At 47.0% G+C, this 19,814-nt stretch overlaps 1 protein-coding gene across 1 annotated transcript; it reads right to left on the bottom strand.

Annotated features, from left to right (window-relative positions):
* Window positions 1–7,470: 7,470 nt before the first annotated feature.
* Window positions 7,471–19,369, bottom strand: LOC134294914 (zinc finger protein 658B-like). Its single transcript, XM_062966751.1, has 3 exons — window positions 18,741–19,369; window positions 17,435–17,569; window positions 7,471–13,559 (listed from the first exon to the last, which is right to left on the bottom strand). The coding sequence occupies exon 3, from the start codon at window positions 13,266–13,268 to the stop codon at window positions 11,196–11,198; it is 2,073 nt and encodes a 690-aa protein (XP_062822821.1). The 5' UTR covers window positions 13,269–13,559; window positions 17,435–17,569; window positions 18,741–19,369; the 3' UTR covers window positions 7,471–11,195.
* Between the last annotated feature and the right edge of the window lie 445 nt (window positions 19,370–19,814).

Raw genomic sequence — 19,814 nt, forward strand, 5'->3', positions numbered from 1 at the left:
GGTTTTTGGTCAGTTTGCAAATGTGCTCATACCTGCTAGTCAAAGAACAAAAGGTGAGCCAAAGTGGCGCAGATTGAGATTTCTAGGATTCTACAAATATAAGCTCAAGTTTCACAGCAGCCCAGGGAGAGTAAGATACTCAAAAGTGGCATATTTTGATAAGGATGCAGGTTGGGAAAGACTGCACCTGAATAAGGGGGTTCTAAATGGTAGCTCAGAAGAAGCAGAAGTTCTGCGAACGCAAAAGGTCAAAAACAGGTAGTTAAGGAGGAGAAGGTCTCCACTCCTGACAAAGGAAAAGCACAAACACCACAAAAAGGACAGCAAACCACAAGGCTTCTGTTAAGAGAGAGAAAAAGCCAGTTTCAAACCTTCCGTTTTTGAGCAAGGTGATTGAACTGACAGTGGCGGGACAGCTACAGCAATTCTTAGATGAGACTGTGGGCTTAGACCCCTTCCAATCAGGCTTTCGTTCAGGTCATGGGACAGAGACTGTCTTGGTAGCTATTACTGACGAAATTCGTCGTCAATTAGACCGGGGCGGATCAGCGCTATTGGTACTCTTGGACCTTACAGCTGCATTCGACACCGTGGGCCATGACTTGCTGATCCATCGATTGGCTATGTCTGGTGTACGAGGTTTAGCTCTTCAATGGTTCAATTCATTTCTCTGGGACCGGAGACAGAGGGTGGAGTGGTCAGGCCAAAGCTCTGAGAGCTCCTGCCTTTGCTGTGGAGTTCCCCAGGGTGCTATCCTTTTGCCCCTGTTATTTAACATCTACGTCCGACCACTTGCTTCAGAGAGTTTAATATGATTGTCTTGTCACCTCGCCTGAAAAGAAATAAACCATATGTAATTCCATCAGTTGTTCCTCTGGGCTTAGGTTCCAGCTCCATTTCCACCTTGGTTGCAAATGTCCAATTTGTGAACGTCGTGCCCCTAGAGAAACATCCTCTGTTTTCCTCCACAGTCAGGAGTGGTTAGCTTGTGTATTGTAAATAGCTGTTATGGGAGGGATCCAGAGTTGGCCCCTTCCCTTTGGGACAGTGGTTCCCAACCAGTGGTCCACGGACCACCAGTGGTTCGCAATAACTAAAATACGGTCTGCCTTCTAACCTTCCCTTCCTTTGTCTTCTTTTCTCTTGTCCTTCCTTCCTTTTTCTCTTCTCTTCCCATATTTTCCTTTGCCTTATTTTCTCTTCCCCTTCCTTCCTTCCCTTCCTTTGTCTTCTTTTCTCTTGCCCTTCCTTCCTTTTTCTCTTCTCTCCTCTTCCCTTCCTTTGCCTTCTTTTCTCTTGCCCTTCCTTCCTTTTTGTCTTCTCTCCTCTTCCCTTCCTCTGCCTTCTTTTCTCTTGCCCTTCCTTCCTTTTTCTCTTCTCTCCTCTTCCCTTCCTCTGCCTTCTTTTCTCTTGCCCTTCCTTCCTTTTTCTCTCCTCTCCTCTTCCCTTCCTCTGCCTTCTTTTCTGTTGCCCTTTCTTCCTTTTTCTCTTCTCTCCTCTTCCCTTCCTTTGCCTTCTTTTCTCTTGCCAACAATGGTTCGGGTCCACCCTATCTTTGCGATCACGTCTTCCCCGGTGAACCTGCAGAGCCTTTAAGATCTGCTGGGAAGGCCCTTCTCTCGCTCCTGCCTCCTCTCAAGCACGGTTGGTGGGGACGAGGGGGAGGGAGGGCCTTCCTTCTTGGTGGTGGCCCCCCGGCTCTGGGACTCTCTCCCCAGGGAGATCAGATGAGCGCCCACCCTGCCCATCTTCCCTAAAGACCTGAAACGTGGATGTTTCAATGTGCCTTTGATGAACTGGTTCCTTTGTCGACTAGGCCCCCTCGCCCTCACTCATCGCCCGGCCTTGCAGCGCTGTATTACCCGCCCTGCCCTTGCAACTGTTCCTGCGCTAGCCCTTGCCCGCCCTCTTCGATCTGAACATGCCCACTGTTCTCGGCTACTGGTTGATGGTGGTTGTTGTTCTTATGTTGTTATAATGCTTGTTGTTTGGTTTTATTGGTTTGATGATTGAAAATACAATTGTATATTCATTGTGCTATATTTTATTCTGTTTTTGCTGGGCGTTTTCCCCATGTAAGCCACCCCAAGTCCCTTTGGGCAGATGGTGGTGGGATTTAAGAATAAAGTAGTAGTAATAGTAGTAGTAGTAGTAGTAGTAGTAGTTGTTGTTGTTGTTATTATCTAAACACATAATAAAAGTAAAAAATCTGTATGTATGTATGTATGTAGCCGGGGCGCCCAATTTCAGACAGGCTCCCACTTCCACAAATGGCTATAGCTCCCACTACGTAGGAGGAACCAGTGGCCCTCCCTCCAATGACACTGTAGGTTATAGCGAGTGCCGTGAAAATGCCCAAGCGCCCTGCCAATGTCCTCCACAAACACCATCCTGCCCACCACCCAAGGGAAGGCTTTCATACAAAGACAATTTCCTCCTAGATCTTCTGTTTTTCCTCCACCAGACACCCCAGTGTTTCTGACGCTCTCCATTAGTGTGGAATTTGCATGACTCCGCCCACTGCCTCTCCCATAACCATTTCCTACTCTTTTCCAGGAATTGATCAGCAACTGAACAAATTAGAGAGAGAGGTTGTGGGAGAATTCAGCATCATTTATAGGACTTGTAGGGACTGGGATGTATAGTCCACCTGCAATCTAAGAGCACTCTGAGCTCCACCAATGATGGACCTGGAACCAACGTGGCACACAGAACCCCCATGACCATACTGCAGGGGTTTGTGGGAATAGACCTTGATTTGGGGAGTTACAATTTACCCTTATCCAGAGAGCACTGAACTCAGCCGACACTGGACTTGGACCAAAACTGACACACAGACCCAATACTGGCAGGGTTTGGGGCGATTGACTTTGCAATATGGGAGTCGTGGTTCATGCCCATCCAGAGAGCACCAAACCCACCCGACTACAGTTCTCGACCAAACATGGCCCACAAACCCAACATGGCCGACTGAATACTGGCAAGGTTTGGGGTGACTGCCATTTGCATATGGGAGTTGTAGTTCACCCTTAGCCAGAGAGCCTTGAACCCAGTCGACAAATAACCCAGCCAACAAATGCTTTTTTCAACTCACCTGGGCACCTCTGGGTCTCCAAGCTTTTTACTCCAATGTTTACAGCCTGGCCATAATGCCAGTAATGTACCACCACGGGCAGAGAATCACAGCTTGATTGAGTCCGAGTTGATGTTTTTATATGTACATATGTTTTATTTAGTTGTATTTTATATGGTGTTAATTGGTTTTGTATGTTCTTAGGCACTTTGTGCCGTCTGTAAGTTGCTCCAAGTCCCTTCAGGGAGATGGTGGCGGGAAAGAAGAATGAAGTTATGGTTGTTGTTGTTATTATTATCAGTTCCACATTCCACCCCATGACGGAAGGTGCAGAAGTCATCGCAACAGTGTCTGCAGTGCGACATTAATTACCAACAAACTGGACAGGGGTTTTGGGGGGAATTGACCTTGATTTGGGGAGTTGTAGTTCTCTACATCCAAAAACCACTGTGAACCCAGCCTACGATTGCACACAGACCCAACATACCCAACTTTAAATACTGATGGCAGTTTGGGGTGATTGACCTAGGAATCCGGGATTTGTAGTTCACTCACATCCAGAGAACACTGAACCCAGCCGGCGATGGATCCAGACCAAAATTGGTGCACAGGCCCAACGTGACTACTATCTTTTAAAACTGGCAGGCTTTGGGGAGGCCTGACCCCCGATTTTGGGAATTGTAGTTCACCCATATCATGAATTTCCCATCTGGAGCATACATAGAAAAGGAAAGGAAAGGCAGGCTTTTTCTAATAAGTAGCACCACAAATGTCCTAATCCAGGCATCGCCAGGTACCTAAGCTAGTCTCTATACCTATGTCTTCTTCTTCTTCTATATCCATAATAAAAGTGAAATTATGAAATAATAATACATTAAAACTTTGTTTTTATACCACATCTGTCTCCGCAGGGGGACTCAGAGCGGTTCTATGTGTATGTCTCCCACTTCCACAGACAGGCTCCCATTTTCACGCACACCCACAACCTCCCTCCCTCTCATGGCATTGCAGACTAGAGAGAGCGCCGTGAACCACGTCCTCCACAAACACCATTCTGCCCACCATCCAAGGGAATGCTTTTCTATGGGGACAATTTCACCCTAGATTTGATGTGTTCCCTCCACCACAGACACCTCAGTGTTTCTTACTCTTTCCATTGCTGTGAAATGTGCACGATCCCACCCACTGCCTCTTCCATAACCCTTTCCTAAACAGACCAGAACTGATCAGCTGACTCCATACAACAGGTCTTGGCACACCGACCTGACATGCCTAATTTGGAATACCAGTGGGTGTGGAGGGGACTGGCCTTAGAGGTTGGGAGTTATGGTTCACCCACAGTGCTCTCTCAGTGGGGGTTCTGTGACCCCACCGACAGATCTGGGCCAAACATGACACACAGACCCCACATGCCCAACAGAATGTAATGGAGGGATTTTTTTTGGGGGGGGGGACTGATAAATCATAGTAGAAGTTGTAGTTCACCCCTCATGTAGGGAGCACTCTGAATCCCACCAGTAACAGATCTGGACCTAACCTGGCACCAGGGTGGGAGTTGTAGTTCACCCTGCATCCAGAGAGCACTGTGAACCCAACCAATGACTGTTCTATACCAAACTTGGCACACATACCCAGCATGGCCAACTTTGAATACTGATTGGGTTTGGGTGGAGGGAACTGACCCATGACTTTGGGAACTGTAGTTCACCCTCATAGAATCATAGAATCATAGAAATGGAAGTCCAGTCCAACCCCATTCTGCCAAGAAGCAGGAAAATGACATTCAAAGCACCCCCAACAGATGGCCATCCAGCCTCTGCTTAAAAGCCTCCAAAGGAGCCTCCCCCACACTCTGGGGCAGAGAGTTCCACAGCTCCTGATGTTCAGGTGAAATCTCCTTTCCTGCAGTTTGAAGCCATTGTTCTGCGTCCTAGTCTGCAGGGCAGCAGAAAGCAATCTTGCTCCCTCCTCCCAATGACTTCCCCTCACATATTTGTACATGGCTATCATGTCTCCTCTCAGCCTTCTCTTCTGCAGGCTAAACATGCCCAGCTCTTTAAGCCGCTCCTCATAGGGCTTGTTCTCCAGACCCTTAATCATTTTAGTCGCCCTCCTCTGGACGCTTTCCAGCTTGTCAACATCTCCCTTCAATTGCAGTGCCCAGAATTGGACACAGTGTGATTCCAGGTGTGGTCTGACCAAGGCAGAATAGAATAAGGGGGAGCAGGACTTCCCTGGATCTAGACGCTATTCCCCTATTGATGCAGGACAGAATCCCACTGGCTTTTTTAGCTGCTGCATCACATTGTTGGCTCATGTTTAACTTGTTGTCCACGAGGACTCCAAGGTCTTTTTCACACGTACTGCTGTCGAGCCAGGCGTCCCCCATTCTGTATCTATGCATTCCATTTTTTCTGCCTAAGTGGAGTATCTTGCATTTGTCCCTGTTGAACTTCATTTTGTTAGTTTTGGGCCATCTCTCTAATCTGTTAAGATCGTTTTGAATTCTGCTCCTGTCTTCTGGAGTGTTAGCTATCCCTCCCAGTTTTGTGTCGTCTGCAAACTTGATGATCGTGCCTTCTAACCCTTCATCTAAGTTGTTAATAAAGATGTTGAACAGAACCGGGCCCAGGACAGAGCCCTGCGGCACTCCACTCGTCACTTCTTTCCATGATGAAGACGACGCATTGGTGAGAATCACCCTTTGGGTTCGTTCGCTTAGCCAATTACAGATCCACCTAACCGTAGTTTTGTCTAGCCCACATTTTACTAGCTTGTTTGCCAGAAGGTCGTGGGGGACCTTGTCGAAGGCCTTACTGAAATCCAGGTAGGCTACATCCACGGCATTCCAGCTTGTAACTCTATCGAAAAAAGAGATCAGATTAGTCTGGCATGATTTGTTTTTGATAAATCCGTGTTGACTATTAGCAATGACAGCATTTGTTTCTAAATGTTCACAGACCACTTCCTTAGCGATCTTTTCCAGGATCTTGCCTGGTATCAACGTGAGGCTGACCAGTTGGTAATTGTTTGGGTTGTTCTTTTTTCCCTTCTTGAAGATAGGGACCACATTCGCCCTCCTCCAATCTGCTGGGACTGCTCCCGTTCTCCAAGAACTCTCGAAGATAATTGCCAGTGGTTCTGAAATAACTTCCGCTAATTCCTTCAATACTCTTGGATGTAGCTGATCTGGCCCTGGGGACTTGAATTCGTTTAGAGAGGCCAGGTGTTCCTGGACAACTTGTTTCCCTATTTGGGGTTGGATTTCCCCCAATCCTTCATCCATTCCATGTTGCTGGGGTTGAAGATGGCTTTCTTTTTGTGAGAAGACCGAGGCAAAGAAGGCATTAAGCAGTTCTGCCTTTTCCCTGTCCCCTGTCACCATCACCCCATCTTCTCCTCACAGTGGCCCTATTGCCTCCTTGTTCTTCCTTTTTCTACCAACGTAAGCAAAAAAGCCTTTTTTTGTTGTTTTTTATGTCCCTGGCAAGTCTGAGCTCATTTTGCGCTTTAGCCTTGCGAACCTTTTCCCTACAGGAGTTGGCTATACGTTTGAATTCTTCTTTGGTGATTTCTCCCCTTTTCCACTTCTTGTGCATGTCTCTTTTGAGTCTTAGCCCGGTTAGAAGTCCTTTGGACATCCATTCTGGTTTCTTCGCACTTGTTTTATTTTTTTTCTTTGTTGGCACTGTTTGCATTTGCGCCTTGAGTATTTCACTTTTTAAAAACTCTCATCCATCCTTAACTCCTTTGTCTTTTAATATTGGCATCCATGGAATGCCGCTCAGTAATTCCTTCATTTTTTGGAAGTCAGCTCTCTTAAAGTCCAGAATGCGTGTTTGACTTGTCTTAGTTTCAGCCTTCCTTTGTATGGCAAACTGCAGGAGCACATGGTCACTTGCCCCTAAGGATCCAACCACTTCGACTGTATTGATCAGGTCTTCCACATTTGTTAAGATTAGATCAAGAGTAGCCAATCCCCTTGATGCCTCTTCTACCTTCTGGACCATAAAATTGTCTGCAACGCAAGTGAGGCAATGTGAATCAGTTGCTTTGTATTTTAGTCTCCAGAGAAGCAGGAAAAACTTGCCAATTTCTTTTCAAAGGGACATCCTTCCAAATATTGGCTCTCTTGTCCCCTTGGCCTTTTTCCCCCTCCGAACTAAACACACCCATCACCCTCGGCCATTCCCTAGAGCCCTTCTCTGGAGACATTCTAGCATCTCAATATCTTGCTTGAATTGTGCTGCCCAGAACTGGACACAAGGTTATTCCAGGTAAGGTCTGATCAAAGCGTAGAAGAGAGTTGACTAAAACTTACCCAGAACTAGACATCACCCTCCCGTTGGTACAGCCTAAAATCACGCTGGCTTTTCAAAGCTGCTGTATCACACTCGTTTTTAAAAAACAATATTTATTCAAAGACTAAAGAAGAAAAACAAATCAAAGCATGTTTACACAAATTACAATTTTGGTATTTAAAAACAATATTTTATACAAATAATAATTTTGGTACATTTTTTTAAAAAAAGACTATTTAACAAATATAAAGGGAACAAGGACACACACCTTGGACAATAAGAACAAAACTAACTGACATCAAACGCTAATTTACAAAACTCACTCACTATATGATTTGTATCTCTATTTACTCTTATTTCCTTTCAATGCGGTTCTATACTTCATCAATGTAGTTAATATGTCCATCTCAACGGATTCATGAATCTTCATCAGTCGTTGTAGTCATTTTTTGTCTTCCATTCTCTGCAGTTGGGGAAGGAGACCAACGCCGGCCAGAGGAGGGTTGGTAGAGTGGTTTGTGATGATAATTAATGCCTCTTTGGATCAAGGCAAATTTCCATCTGTCCTCAAACAGGCCATAGTGAGGCCTATATTGAAGAAGGCCTCCCTTGATTCGGCCATTCTAAACAACTACAGACCAATCTCGAACCTCCCTTTCTTGGGCAAGGTCCTGGAGCGGGTGGTTGCCTCGCAGCTCCAGGGTTTCCTGGATGACACCGATTTTCTGGACCCATCGCAGTCTGGCTTTAGACCTGGGCACAGTACTGAGACGGCTTTGGTCGCCTTGGTGGATGACCTCCGCAGGGAGCTGGACAGGGGGAGTGTGACCCTGCTGGTTCTCTTGGACATCTCAGCGGCTTTCGATACCATCGACCATGGTATCCTTCTGGGACGGCTCTCCGGGATGGGCCTTGGGGGCATGGCTCTGTCGTGGCTTCAGTCCTTCCTGGAGGGCCGTTCCCAGTTGGTGAAGCTGGGGGACACCTGCTCAGACCCCTGGCCTTTGACCTGTGGGGTCCCGCAAGGTTCCATTCTGTCCCCCATGCTTTTTAACATCTACATGAAACCACTGGGAGAGGTCATCCGGAGTTTTGGAGTTCGGTGCCATCTCTACGCAGATGACACTCAACTCTACTACTCCTTTCCACCGAACTCCAAGGAAGCCCCCCAGATACTGAACCAGTGCTTGGCAGCTGTGATGGGCTGGATGAGGGCGAATAAGCTGAAGCTTAATCCCGACAAGACAGAGGTCCTCCAGGTCAGTCGTATGTCCGATCGGGGTATTGGGTGGCTACCTGTGCTTGACGGGGTCGCACTCCCCCTGAAGGCGCAGGTCCGCAGTTTGGGGGTCCTCCTGGACTCAGCACTGACGCTTGATGCTCAGGTGTCGGCCGTGGCCGGGAGGGCCTTTGCACAATTGAAACTTGTGCGCCAACTGCGACCTTACCTCGTGAAGTCTGATCTGGCCACGGTGGTCCATGCCTTAGTTACCTCTAGACTGGACTATTGCAATGCACTCTACGTGGGGCTGCCCTTGAAGACGGCCCGGAAACTCCAACTAGTTCAACGTTCGGCAGCCTTGCTTCTAACTGGAGCAAATTATAGGGAGCGGTCAACCCTCCTGCTTAAGGAGCTCCACTGGCTGCCGTTCACCTTCCGGACCCAATTCAAGGTGCACGTGATCACCTACAAAGCCCTGAACGGTTTGGGACCCTCCTACCTTAGTGATCGCCTCTCGCCCTACGAACCTGCACGATCTCTTCGTTCGTCGGGGGAGGCCCTCCTCTCGCTCCCACCTCCGTCACAAGCACGGTTGGTGGGGACGAGAGAGAGGGCCTTCTCCGTGGTGGCCCCCCGGCTCTGGAACTCGCTCCCCAGGGAAATCAGGCAAGCCCCCACCCTGGTAGCATTCAGAAAGAGCTTGAAAACCTGGCTCTTTACTCAAGCCTTTAGATAAAGATTGCTCATCCAGAAGCAACCTGTATCTGTGACCATTCTTGTACCGGTTTGCACCTTTTACCTTTGTCAACTCGATATAGACACAGGGTCTATTCCCATCCCAATTTGCACTTCCAGAATTTGCAGCACTTTATCAGTCACCTCGTGTCTACAATATTTATATGGTGCACCTTACCCAGTCTACTTTTACAATCTCTCAGTTTTAATCCATGTTTTTATTAGTTCTTGTTTTTTATTGGCTAATGTTTTATTTTATTTTTTTTTTATTTTTTTATTGTGCAAGTTGTTGTCTATTGCTGTGTTTTATACTGCTACTGTTTTTATTCGGGCTTGGCCCCATGTAAGCCGCCCTGAGTCCCCTTCGGGGAGATAGAGGCGGGGTATAAAAATAAAGTTATTATTATTATTATTATTATAAGGATACTGTGTGTCCTAATGGACTCTTTGCCAAAGGTGGGGATTGAACAGTCTCATATCCAGAAAGGGTTTCACTCTACACAGGGATAAGTACACACAAAGCAAGGCTGATGGTCTCATGTTCCAGGGCTCTCTCGGTATAAAGTCTGAGGTTTATTAAACAAACACAAGACAAGCCAAGACCATATTATTTTATAGGAAAACTAAAGTCTTCAGTCCAGCTAAAACAGTGGTTCCCAACCTGGGGTCCATGGACCACCAGTGGTCCGCAAGAACTAAAATAGGGTTCACAGCCTCACAGTTACTACACCATTACAATGAGAGTGACTGGTCTCGCGAAACCCTCTGATAGTCCCAGGATTATTAAATATGGTTTTCTGTGGGCGAGCAGATGACGACTCACTGGATGGCATATCAGGAATGAGAGCTGACGTGGTCTATCCAATGCAATTTTCTGAATCATCACTCCAAATAACCAAACCAAATCTAAAGTTGACCAAAAACTGATTTATAACCCTTCTGGTACTAATTTTGGAGAGTGGTCCCTTGTCAAATGATCCCTAGTTAAAAAAAAGGTTGGGAGCCACTGAGCTAAAATAATTGGAGCAACACCGTTGAAGGAACAATGAATACAAGTGCAGGTCAAGAGTCCAATTATTGCAGACAAGTTGAGTACTGCAGATACAGGTCAGGAGTGAAAATTAACAAGAACCAAGGTCACAGTCCCAACAGTCACATGCCAGGAGTTCATTCAGCTGAGTTGATAAAACAACAACCAAGAAATCAAGAGTACAAACCGAATTTAGAGTCCCAAAGTCAAGCCAGAAAGTCAGGGATACAAACAAAGTCCAAGTCCATATACGAAACCTAGACGTCAGTCCAGAATTTAGAGTCAATGATTCAGGATACAACAAAGTCCAGAAAAGGGTTAAAAGTACAGGGCTAGCACCCAAAATTTCAACCAAGGGACTCAGGACAGATCACAGTACATACAGTACACATGCATGGGAAACAATTGATGCCATTGAATGCAGAAGAGCCAAGAAATAAGGCAGGAGTATGAAGATACGACGTTATCTGCAACCAAAGAGCTATTCTTTTTAAGAACCCTTTAATCCAGAGATCTCTGCTGCTGCTCATTTCAGCAAACCTTCACACATCATCCTAGAAGCCTGCGATGGGTCTCTTTGAGGAGGAGGTTAGGTGAACCCCTTCCAAGCTTGCTGCCATTCTGAGTGACACCTGCTCCCAGTAGCCGTCAACCAAGGCCACACAAACTCCGATTCATGGTGGAGAGAGAGCAAGGTGCTGGCCTTCCTCTTTCCTTCCAATGTGTTTTTATAGATTCGGAAACTCAAAGGCCCGTCTCCTCTAGAGGTACATGAGTTCTGTGATGTCTACTGTATGCTGAACTTTTTCTAAAGCTCTGTTCCTATTCCGTGCATTAAGGTGACTTCTCCTCTGTGTGGGTCCTTTGATGGGAACGTAGACTGACACTCTGACTGAGGCTTTCTCCACATTCTATGCATTTATATGGCTTCTCCCCTGTGTGGGTCCTTTGATGGGAACGTAGACTGTCACTCTGACTGAAGCTTTCTCCACATTTCATGCATTTATGTGGCTTCTCCCCTGTGTGGGTCCTTTGATGAGAACGTAGATTGCCACTGTGACTGAAGCTCTTTCCGCATTCTACGCATTTATGTGGCTTCTCCCCTGTGTGGGTCTTTTGATGGGAACGTAGCTTGTCACTCTGACTGAAGCACTTTCCACATTCCAGGCATTTATGTGGCTTCTCCCCTGTGTGGGTCCTTTGATGGGAACGTAGATGTCCACTCTGACTGAAACTCTTTCCACATTCTATGCATTTATATGGCTTCTCCCCTGTGTGGGTCCTTTGATGGGAACGTAGACTGTCACTCTGACTGAAGCTCTTTCCACATTCTATGCATTTATATGGCTTCTCCCCTGTGTGGGTCCTTTGATGGGAACGTAGCTTGTCACTCTGACTGAAGCTCTTTCCACATTCTATGCATTTATATGGCTTCTCCCCAGTGTGGGTCCTTTGATGGGAACGTAGCTTGTCACTCTGACTGAAGCTCTTTCCACATTCTATGCATTTATATGGCTTCTCCCCTGTGTGGGTCCTTTGATGGGAACGTAGACTGTCACTCCGACTGAAGTTTTCTCCACATTCCATGCATTTATAGGGCTTCTCCCCTGTGTGCTTCCTTTGATGGGAACGTAGACTGCCACTTTGACTGAAGCTTTCTCCACATTCTATGCATTTATATGGCTTCTCCCCTGTGTGCTTCCTTTGATGGGAACGTAGACTGTCACTCCGACTGAAGCTTTCTCCACATTCTATGCATTTATAGGGCTTCTCCCCTGTGTGCTTCCTTTGATGGGAACGTAGACTGCCACTGTGACTGAAGTTTTCTCCACATTCCATGCATTTATAGGGCTTCTCCCCTGTGTGCTTCCTTTGATGGGAACGTAGACTGCCACTGTGACTGAAGTTTTCTCCACATTCCATGCATTTAGAGGGCTTCTCCCCTGTGTGGGTCCTTTGATGGAAACGTAGTTTGTCTCTCCGACTGAAGCTTTCTCCACATTCCATGCATTTATATGGCTTCTCCCCTGTGTGGATCCTTTGATGGGAACGTAGACTGTCACTCCGACTGAAGCTTTCTCCACATTCTATGCATTTATAGGGTTTCTCCCCTGTGTGGGTCCTTTGATGGGAACGTAATTTGTCACTCCGACTGAAGCTCTTTCCACATTCCACACATTCATATGGCTTCTCCCCTATGTGAGTCCTTTGATGGGAACGTAGATTGCCACTGTGACTGAAGCTCTTTCCGCATTCTACGCATTTATGTGGCTTCTCCCCTGTGTGGGTCTTTTGATGGGAACGTAGACTGCCACTTTGACTGAAGCTTTCTCCACATTCTATGCATTTATATGGCTTCTCCCCTGTGTGCTTCCTTTGATGGGAACGTAGACTGTCACTCCGACTGAAGTTTTCTCCACATTCTATGCATTTATAGGGCTTCTCCCCTGTGTGCTTCCTTTGATGGGAACGTAGACTGCCACTGTGACTGAAGTTTTCTCCACATTCCATGCATTTAGAGGGCTTCTCCCCTGTGTGGGTCCTTTGATGGGAACGTAGACTGCCACTGTGACTGAAGTTTTCTCCACATTCCATGCATTTATATGGCTTCTCCCCTGTGTGGGTCCTTTGATGGGAACGTAGACTGTCACTCCGACTGAAGCTTTCTCCACATTCTATGCATTTATAGGGTTTCTCCCCTGTGTGGGTCCTTTGATGGGAACGTAATTTGTCACTCCGACTGAAGCTCTTTCCACATTCCACACATTCATATGGCTTCTCCCCTGTGTGGGTCCGTTCATGTACAGTAAGAGAATTTTTCCAATCAAATTGTTTCCCACATTCCAGACACTGATGTAACTTCTCCCCTGTGTGTGATCTAGGATAGGGAGGTAGAGGACTTGCCATTCTTTTATATTTATAATTCAAATATTATGCCAGGGGTTCACAGATATAACCTCCTGAGCAGCACAGTCTTTGTATTGCTGTAGCCTTCTGCTCGCTTTCCCAAGCCTCTCTTTTTTCAGCACAATCTTATTTCCTCCTCTTAACTGCATAGGTTTGTAGCTTGAAATATATTTTTACTACTTATTTTTTCTTGTTGTCATTGCTGTGTATTTTGAAGTCCCTTTAGACTTAGAGCACTCCTTGGGCAAAGCTCTCACAACGTATTCTTTGCAGAGCTTTTTCAGAAGTTACCTGCAGACAAATGAGGGGAAAATCTCTTCAGGAGTTGAACAGAGAAAGATCTCATGGAACATGAAAAACAAGTCTCGTGCTGTAACAAACCCAGGGGAAGAGGGTGAGCCCATTGCCTGGTGAGAAATGCTTTAACACTTGCCTAACAACAAACTATCCCTCCTCAGGTCCAAAGGGGACGGTGCGCAAAGATACTCTGCACAAAATAAAATACAACCCTACCGATTAAAATCCAACAATGCAGCAAAGCTGAAGGCATAACAGGCTGTGAACTGTGAACATTTATTTTTGGCGTCTTTCGCTGAATTAAATTATTCTCAATGTCTTGTAGAGATATGTGGTCAGCCTTATATAAATTAATGTAATAATATTTTAAAGCCTGTTGAATATTGATATCATATATTAATATTTTATCCTCATGTTGTATCTTAACAGTAAGTCCCCTTCAGGGTAGAGAAAGGCGGGGTAGAAATGTCATAAATAAATAAATACATAAATAAAGAATTGACAATTACATTTTTGGGCTTTCTTTCCTCAACGTATATGCTAACTATTTCCTTGGTTTGTTAGCTGATTCAAAATATTTTTTTTTGCATTCTTTATTTTAGTTTCCAATTCATTAACTAGTAACACAATAATTGCTTTTGTAGGAGTTTTATCTGAGTTAGAATGTTTGAATTCAAAGGATTTTTCTTTAACTGCTCTTCTTTTTTTAATATCATCTGAAATTATCTGAAAATATTTCTGTCTATTCTTTCTCATTTCAGTGTTGCATTTTATAAAGTATTCTCTAATATAAGCTGTACTGGCATCCCATACTGTTTGAATATCTGTAACTTGATTTAAATTAAGTTCCAAATATTCTTTCAGTTTTTCTTTCAAATTCTCAATTACGTCCTCCTTTTGCAGTAGTGATTCATTCAGCTGCCATCTAAGTGTTTTTAATAATAATAATAATAACTTTATTTTTATACCCGCCCCATCTCCCCGAAGGGACTCAGGGCGGCTTACATGGGGCCTTGCCCGATAAAACAATCAAATATCAAAACACAGCAATAAAACAGTTATCCAATAAAAACATCAATTACATTAAAAACAATTGTTAAATCAACATAAAACATACAATATTAACACTGGAGACTAATTCATAGAACCCAGGCAAAGCGCAACATGTGCCGAAATGGGCCGAAATGGGGAAGGGCCATTTTTTACTTCCTTTTTAATTACTAGAGTCACTGGATTATGATCTGAGATAGTTTTGGGTAGGAGTTCTGTCTTTTGAACAGGTTTTCAGTTTGGTAGATATCCATATCTTTTCCATTCTAGAGAAAGTATTTTGTCTTTCTGAAAATTGTGTACTGTATATACTCGAGTAAAAGCCGAGGCACCTAATTTAACACAAAAAACTGGGAAAAACTATTGACTCAAGTATAAGACGGGGTGGGAAATGCAGCAGGTACTGGTACATTTCAAAATAAAAATAGATAGCAATAACATTAGATTAATGGAGGCATCAGAAGGTTAAATGTTTTTGAATATTTACATACAACTGCAATTTAAGACTTTCCAACTGTGATTAAATTATTATTCTAAGCTTCTTCAATGTAAATGTGCTTATATATTCTTCCAATAATCACCATAGTTTATTTTAACTATACATTTTGGGGGAAATGCAGTGTGTATACGAATAAAGAAAAGTGGGAAAGACGAGTGCCGAGGAGAGGAAGGCGTGCGCTGCACGGGAAAGGAGGAGAGGCTTATACTTGCGTATATACAGTATATTCTTTGCATCCCCCTCCCCGAGAGTTTGTCTTTCTTTGGTGAAATCACTCCATTCCAATCTCCCCAAAGGCACCCGTTTTCATAATGGAGGTCTGTTGGAAACTAGGCACGTGGGGTTTATATATCTGTGTAATGACAAGGGTGGGAGAAAGAACTCTTGTCTGCCCGAGGCAAGTGTGAATGTTGCAGCTGGCCACCTTGATTGACACTGAATTTCATTTTTAAAGCCTGCCTGCTTTCTGCCTGGGGGAATCCTTTGTTGGGAGGTGTTAGCTGACCCATTGTTTCATGCCTGCAATTCTCATTTTTTGAGTGTTGATTTTTATTTACTGATTTTAGAGTCTTTTTTGATACTCGTAGCCAGATTGTGTTCAATTTCATGGTTTTCTCCTTTCTGTTGAAATTGTCCACATGCTTGTGGATTTCAATGGCTTTTCTGTGTAGTCTGACATGGTAGTTGTCAGAGTAATCCAACATTTCTGTGTTCTCAAATAATATGCTATGTTGGTTCATCAAGTGCTCGGCTTCCCCTTGGCAACATCTTTGTAGATGGCTGATTCTCCCACACCAGAAGAGACTCGGGCTCTCATCTGGCTCGTCATACCTCATAGAGCTTGTTGAGTTTGGGATCGCAGTGCTCGAACCGGTTTGTAAACGGAGATGCAGACTATTTGCAGAATCGCGTCCCTGTTTACAAACCGGCTCGAGCACTGCGATCTGCGGAGGAGGCCCTGCTCTTGGTCCCACCCCCGTCTCAAGCACGGCTGGTGGGAACGAGAAAGGGGGCCTTCTCCGTGCTCCTCCCCTCCTCTGGAAATCCCTCCCAAAAGAACGAAAAACTGCCCCCTCCCTCCTTGCCTTCAAACTAAAAACACATCTATGCACTCTGGCCTACTGAGAGGAGGAAGACTAATACGACTCGATATGTATCATTGTCTAGATATATTAAATCCTGTCTAGATACTGGAATTGATCTCAATTGGACACCATCTGACCATTTAATAAGGTCTGAGCTGTTTGAAGTGTTTATTCTGTGTACATTTACACTATGTGACTATGTTTGCTAGGCTTGCCAAGTTTTATTTTTGAGGAGAGTCCTCCAAGTTCTGTCAGTCATCCAGATTTGACTGCAGGCATGTTTCAAAATCCAAAAAGATGTCCCATTGGTGAGGAAGAGGAGGGGGAAAGGCTTCCTTTCTGCTGCTCTGGAGACTAAGGGACAACGGAGCCAGGAGGTCAAACGGCAAGAAAAGGGATTCCTCCCAAACACGAGGAAGGACTTCCTGAGGGCAAGAAGAAGAGCTGTTCAGCAGGGGAACTCTCTGCCTCAGAGTCTGGTGGGAGCTCCTTCTTTGGAGGATTTAGTCAGAGGCTGGATGGAGAGGATTTGGATTGTGTTTCCCTGCCTGGCAGAAGGTGGTGGGGCTGGGTGGCCCTTGGGGTCTCTCCCAACCCTCTGGCTTCGGGGATTCCTCGTGTCTCAGTCCTAGGCCAAGGCTGCCGCCTCCCCCTCCCCCGCCTCCTCCTCAAGGACTTGGGAGATATTTGTCTTGGGATAGAACTCCCAGGTTCCTCCAACCCTCATGCCAGGAGGGTTTCTGGGCGTTGTAGTCCAAGAGAGCCATTCCCTTTGGGGAGAGAGGGAGGGTTAGAAATAAAGTTATTACTATTACTATTATTATCATTATTCCCTCCACTCTCTTGAGCAGGGATTCCCAAACTCTATTCCTCTGGGATTTCTTGGACTTTAGCACCCAGAAGCCTCAGCTGCCTTGGCCCAAGATCAGGGATTCTGGGACATGGAGTCCCCGGAAGTGGAAGGCCAGGGCTTGGGAAGGGAGGCTCCTGAGAAGGGACCAGGCTTCCACGGCTGAACTGCTCTTGCCATCCAGAAATGCTTCCCAATGTTTAGTTGGAAGCTTCTTTCCCACAACGTGAATCAACTGCTTTCCATTTTAGTCTCCAGAGTAGCAGGAAAAACTTGCCCTTTTCTCCTCAGTGGGACATCCTTCCCCATATTGGCTCTCCTGTCCCCTCGGCCTTTCTTTCCCTCTCAGCTAAAGATACCCATGCCACTCCCAAGTCCGCCTCACCTTTTGGCACCTGCTGGTCCTTCTCCACTTCGGCCTGGAGCTTCTTCTGCATGGCCTCCGCCAATCCCTCCCTGCAGACGCCCTTCTTTCCGCAGGACGGCCCTCTCTGCCGAGGGAAGGGTCCGGGTTATGCGTCTGTTGCCATTTCCAAAAAAGGACAAAGCAGTCAAAAAGGGCAAAGCAGCAACAACAGCAGTTCAGCAGATCAGGAGCTCCATAATAATAATAATAATAATAATAATAATAATAAACAGATGAAACAATAGATCACACCCTCAGCTGCTGCAGAAAGATTGCACAGACAGACTACAAGCAGAGGCAGAACACCGTTGCTCAGATGATTAATTGGAACTTGTGCCACAAATACCATCTGCCTGCAACAAAGAACTGGTGGAATCACAAGCCCGAAAACGTTACAGAGAATGAACATGTCAAGCTACTCTGGGACTTCCGAATTCAGACAGACAGGGTTTTGGAGCACAAGACCCCTGACCTCACGATCGTGTTAAAAAAAAGTATGGACTGTCAATATTGTCATCCCAGGTGACAGCAGGATTGAGGAGAAACAACTAGAAAAGCTGACATGATAATTTAAAGATCGAATTACAAGGACTCTGGCACAAGCCAGTCAAGGTGGTCCCAGTGGGTGCAGTGGCTAAAAACCTTGGCCTGCACTTAAACACAATCGGCGCTGACAAAATTACCCTCTGCCAGCTGCAGAAGGCCACCTTCTTGGGAGAGGCACGCATTACTCGCCGATACATCACACAGTCCTAGACATTGGGGAAGTGTCCGAGGTGTGATCCAAGACAGCCAGCAGAGTGTCTGCTGTGGACTCATCTTGTTATGTTTCAAATAATAATAATAACAACAACAACTTTATTTTTGTATCCCGCGCCATCTCTGCGAGGGGACTTGGGGTGGTTTCTATGGGGACCAATCCCAACAATATACAATCAAAGGCATTCCAATCCCAAGGAATTAATACATCAGTGCCTCTAAAACACAACATCCCAAAAGCGTAGCCCATGAGATGGGATCAGCCAAACAGTCTGGACCTGAACCATCCAGGGCTTGAAAGGCCATCACCAGCCCTTTGACTTGTGCCCAGTGACAGGCTGTCAGTCAGTGGAGGGGGGGGGGGGTGTCAGCAACCTGGCTGCCCCGTTTTGGAAGGCGCATGCGCAGAGGGCCTGGAGGGCCGAGCAGGCCGCAGCCTCCCCGGGACAGACAGACAGGCCAAGGCCGGACGGGGAAGGGAGGCCCGTCAGCAGGGACCCCGAACCCTCACCCAGCTGCCCCTGACCTGCTCCTCTCTCTCTCTCTCTCTCTCCCGAAAGGCCTCCTCCTCCTCCTCCTCCTCCTCCTCCTCCCTCTTCCTCGAAGGGCGCTCACAGGAAAGGGTGGAAGGCGGGGCTTCGCCTGAGGGAACTAGGCGCTTCTCCCCCCCCCCCCGCCTTCCCCCCTTCGCTTCACGGTCCGCCAATGGGAACCCGCCTTCCTCTCGCGCGTCATCGGTCTCCGGGCAGGAACGCCCCCGACCCTCCCCTCGCCCTTGGGCCGTGAAGGGTCCTTCCAGAAATGGGCCAATGGGGATCGGCCTGGTCTCTCCGCGTCACCAGTCTCCGGGCAGCCTCGCCCTGGCCTTCCCGCCCGCGGGTCATGTGACGGGCTGAGTGACCGTTGGGAAGGCCGAGGCCTGAGCCGGGAGCGAGGGGGGAGGGGCGGGGAGGGGCGGGGCCTGCCTTCTTCCTTCCTTCCTTCCTTCCTTCCTTCCTTCCTTCCTTCCTTCCTTCCTTCCTTCTCTCCGAGCCCGAGCCTGCGGCCTCGTCCTCCGCCTCGTCAGTCCTGGTGAGTCTCGTGGCCAGGCCTCCTCCCGAGGGCCCAAGAGGAGCCAAGGCCCAAGGGAGGGAGGGAGGGAGGGAGGGAGGGAGGGAGGGGAGGCCGAGGAGGGCCCGGGCCTGGCCCACTCCCAGGCGGGCCTTCCTCTCTCGTTCTCTCCCTGGGAACACAGGCCACCACCGCTCTCTCTCTCTCTCTCTCTCTCTCTCTCTCTCTCAGCCAGGCCTGGGCAAGCTCCGGGCCTCCCTCCGGGGCGGGGTTTTGGACTCCAACTCCCAGAAGGCCTCCCCTCAGGCCCCGCAGGCCTCCCCTTCACCTCCACCTCAAGACTGCGGAGAGAGAGAGAGAGAGAGAGAGAGAGAGAGAGAGAGAGAGAGAGAGAGAGAGAGCAAGGGACTGGGGAAGGGAGGTCAACAGACCAAGAGAAGGAAGGAAGGAAGGAAGGGCGCTCGGAAAGGGAGGGGCCCCCAGGGATCAGCTGGCATGGACATTCACAACAGAGGGACATGCAGACAAAGGGACAACAACAACAACAACA

This window comes from Anolis carolinensis, unplaced genomic scaffold (assembly GCF_035594765.1).
Source record: "Anolis carolinensis isolate JA03-04 unplaced genomic scaffold, rAnoCar3.1.pri scaffold_29, whole genome shotgun sequence".
NCBI lineage: Eukaryota > Metazoa > Chordata > Lepidosauria > Squamata > Dactyloidae > Anolis > Anolis carolinensis.

Coding starts and splice junctions, on each gene's coding strand:
- LOC134294914 (XM_062966751.1), bottom strand. CDS start 13,268: ATGGCAAGTCCTCTACCTCCCTATCCTAGATCACACACAGGGGAGAAG.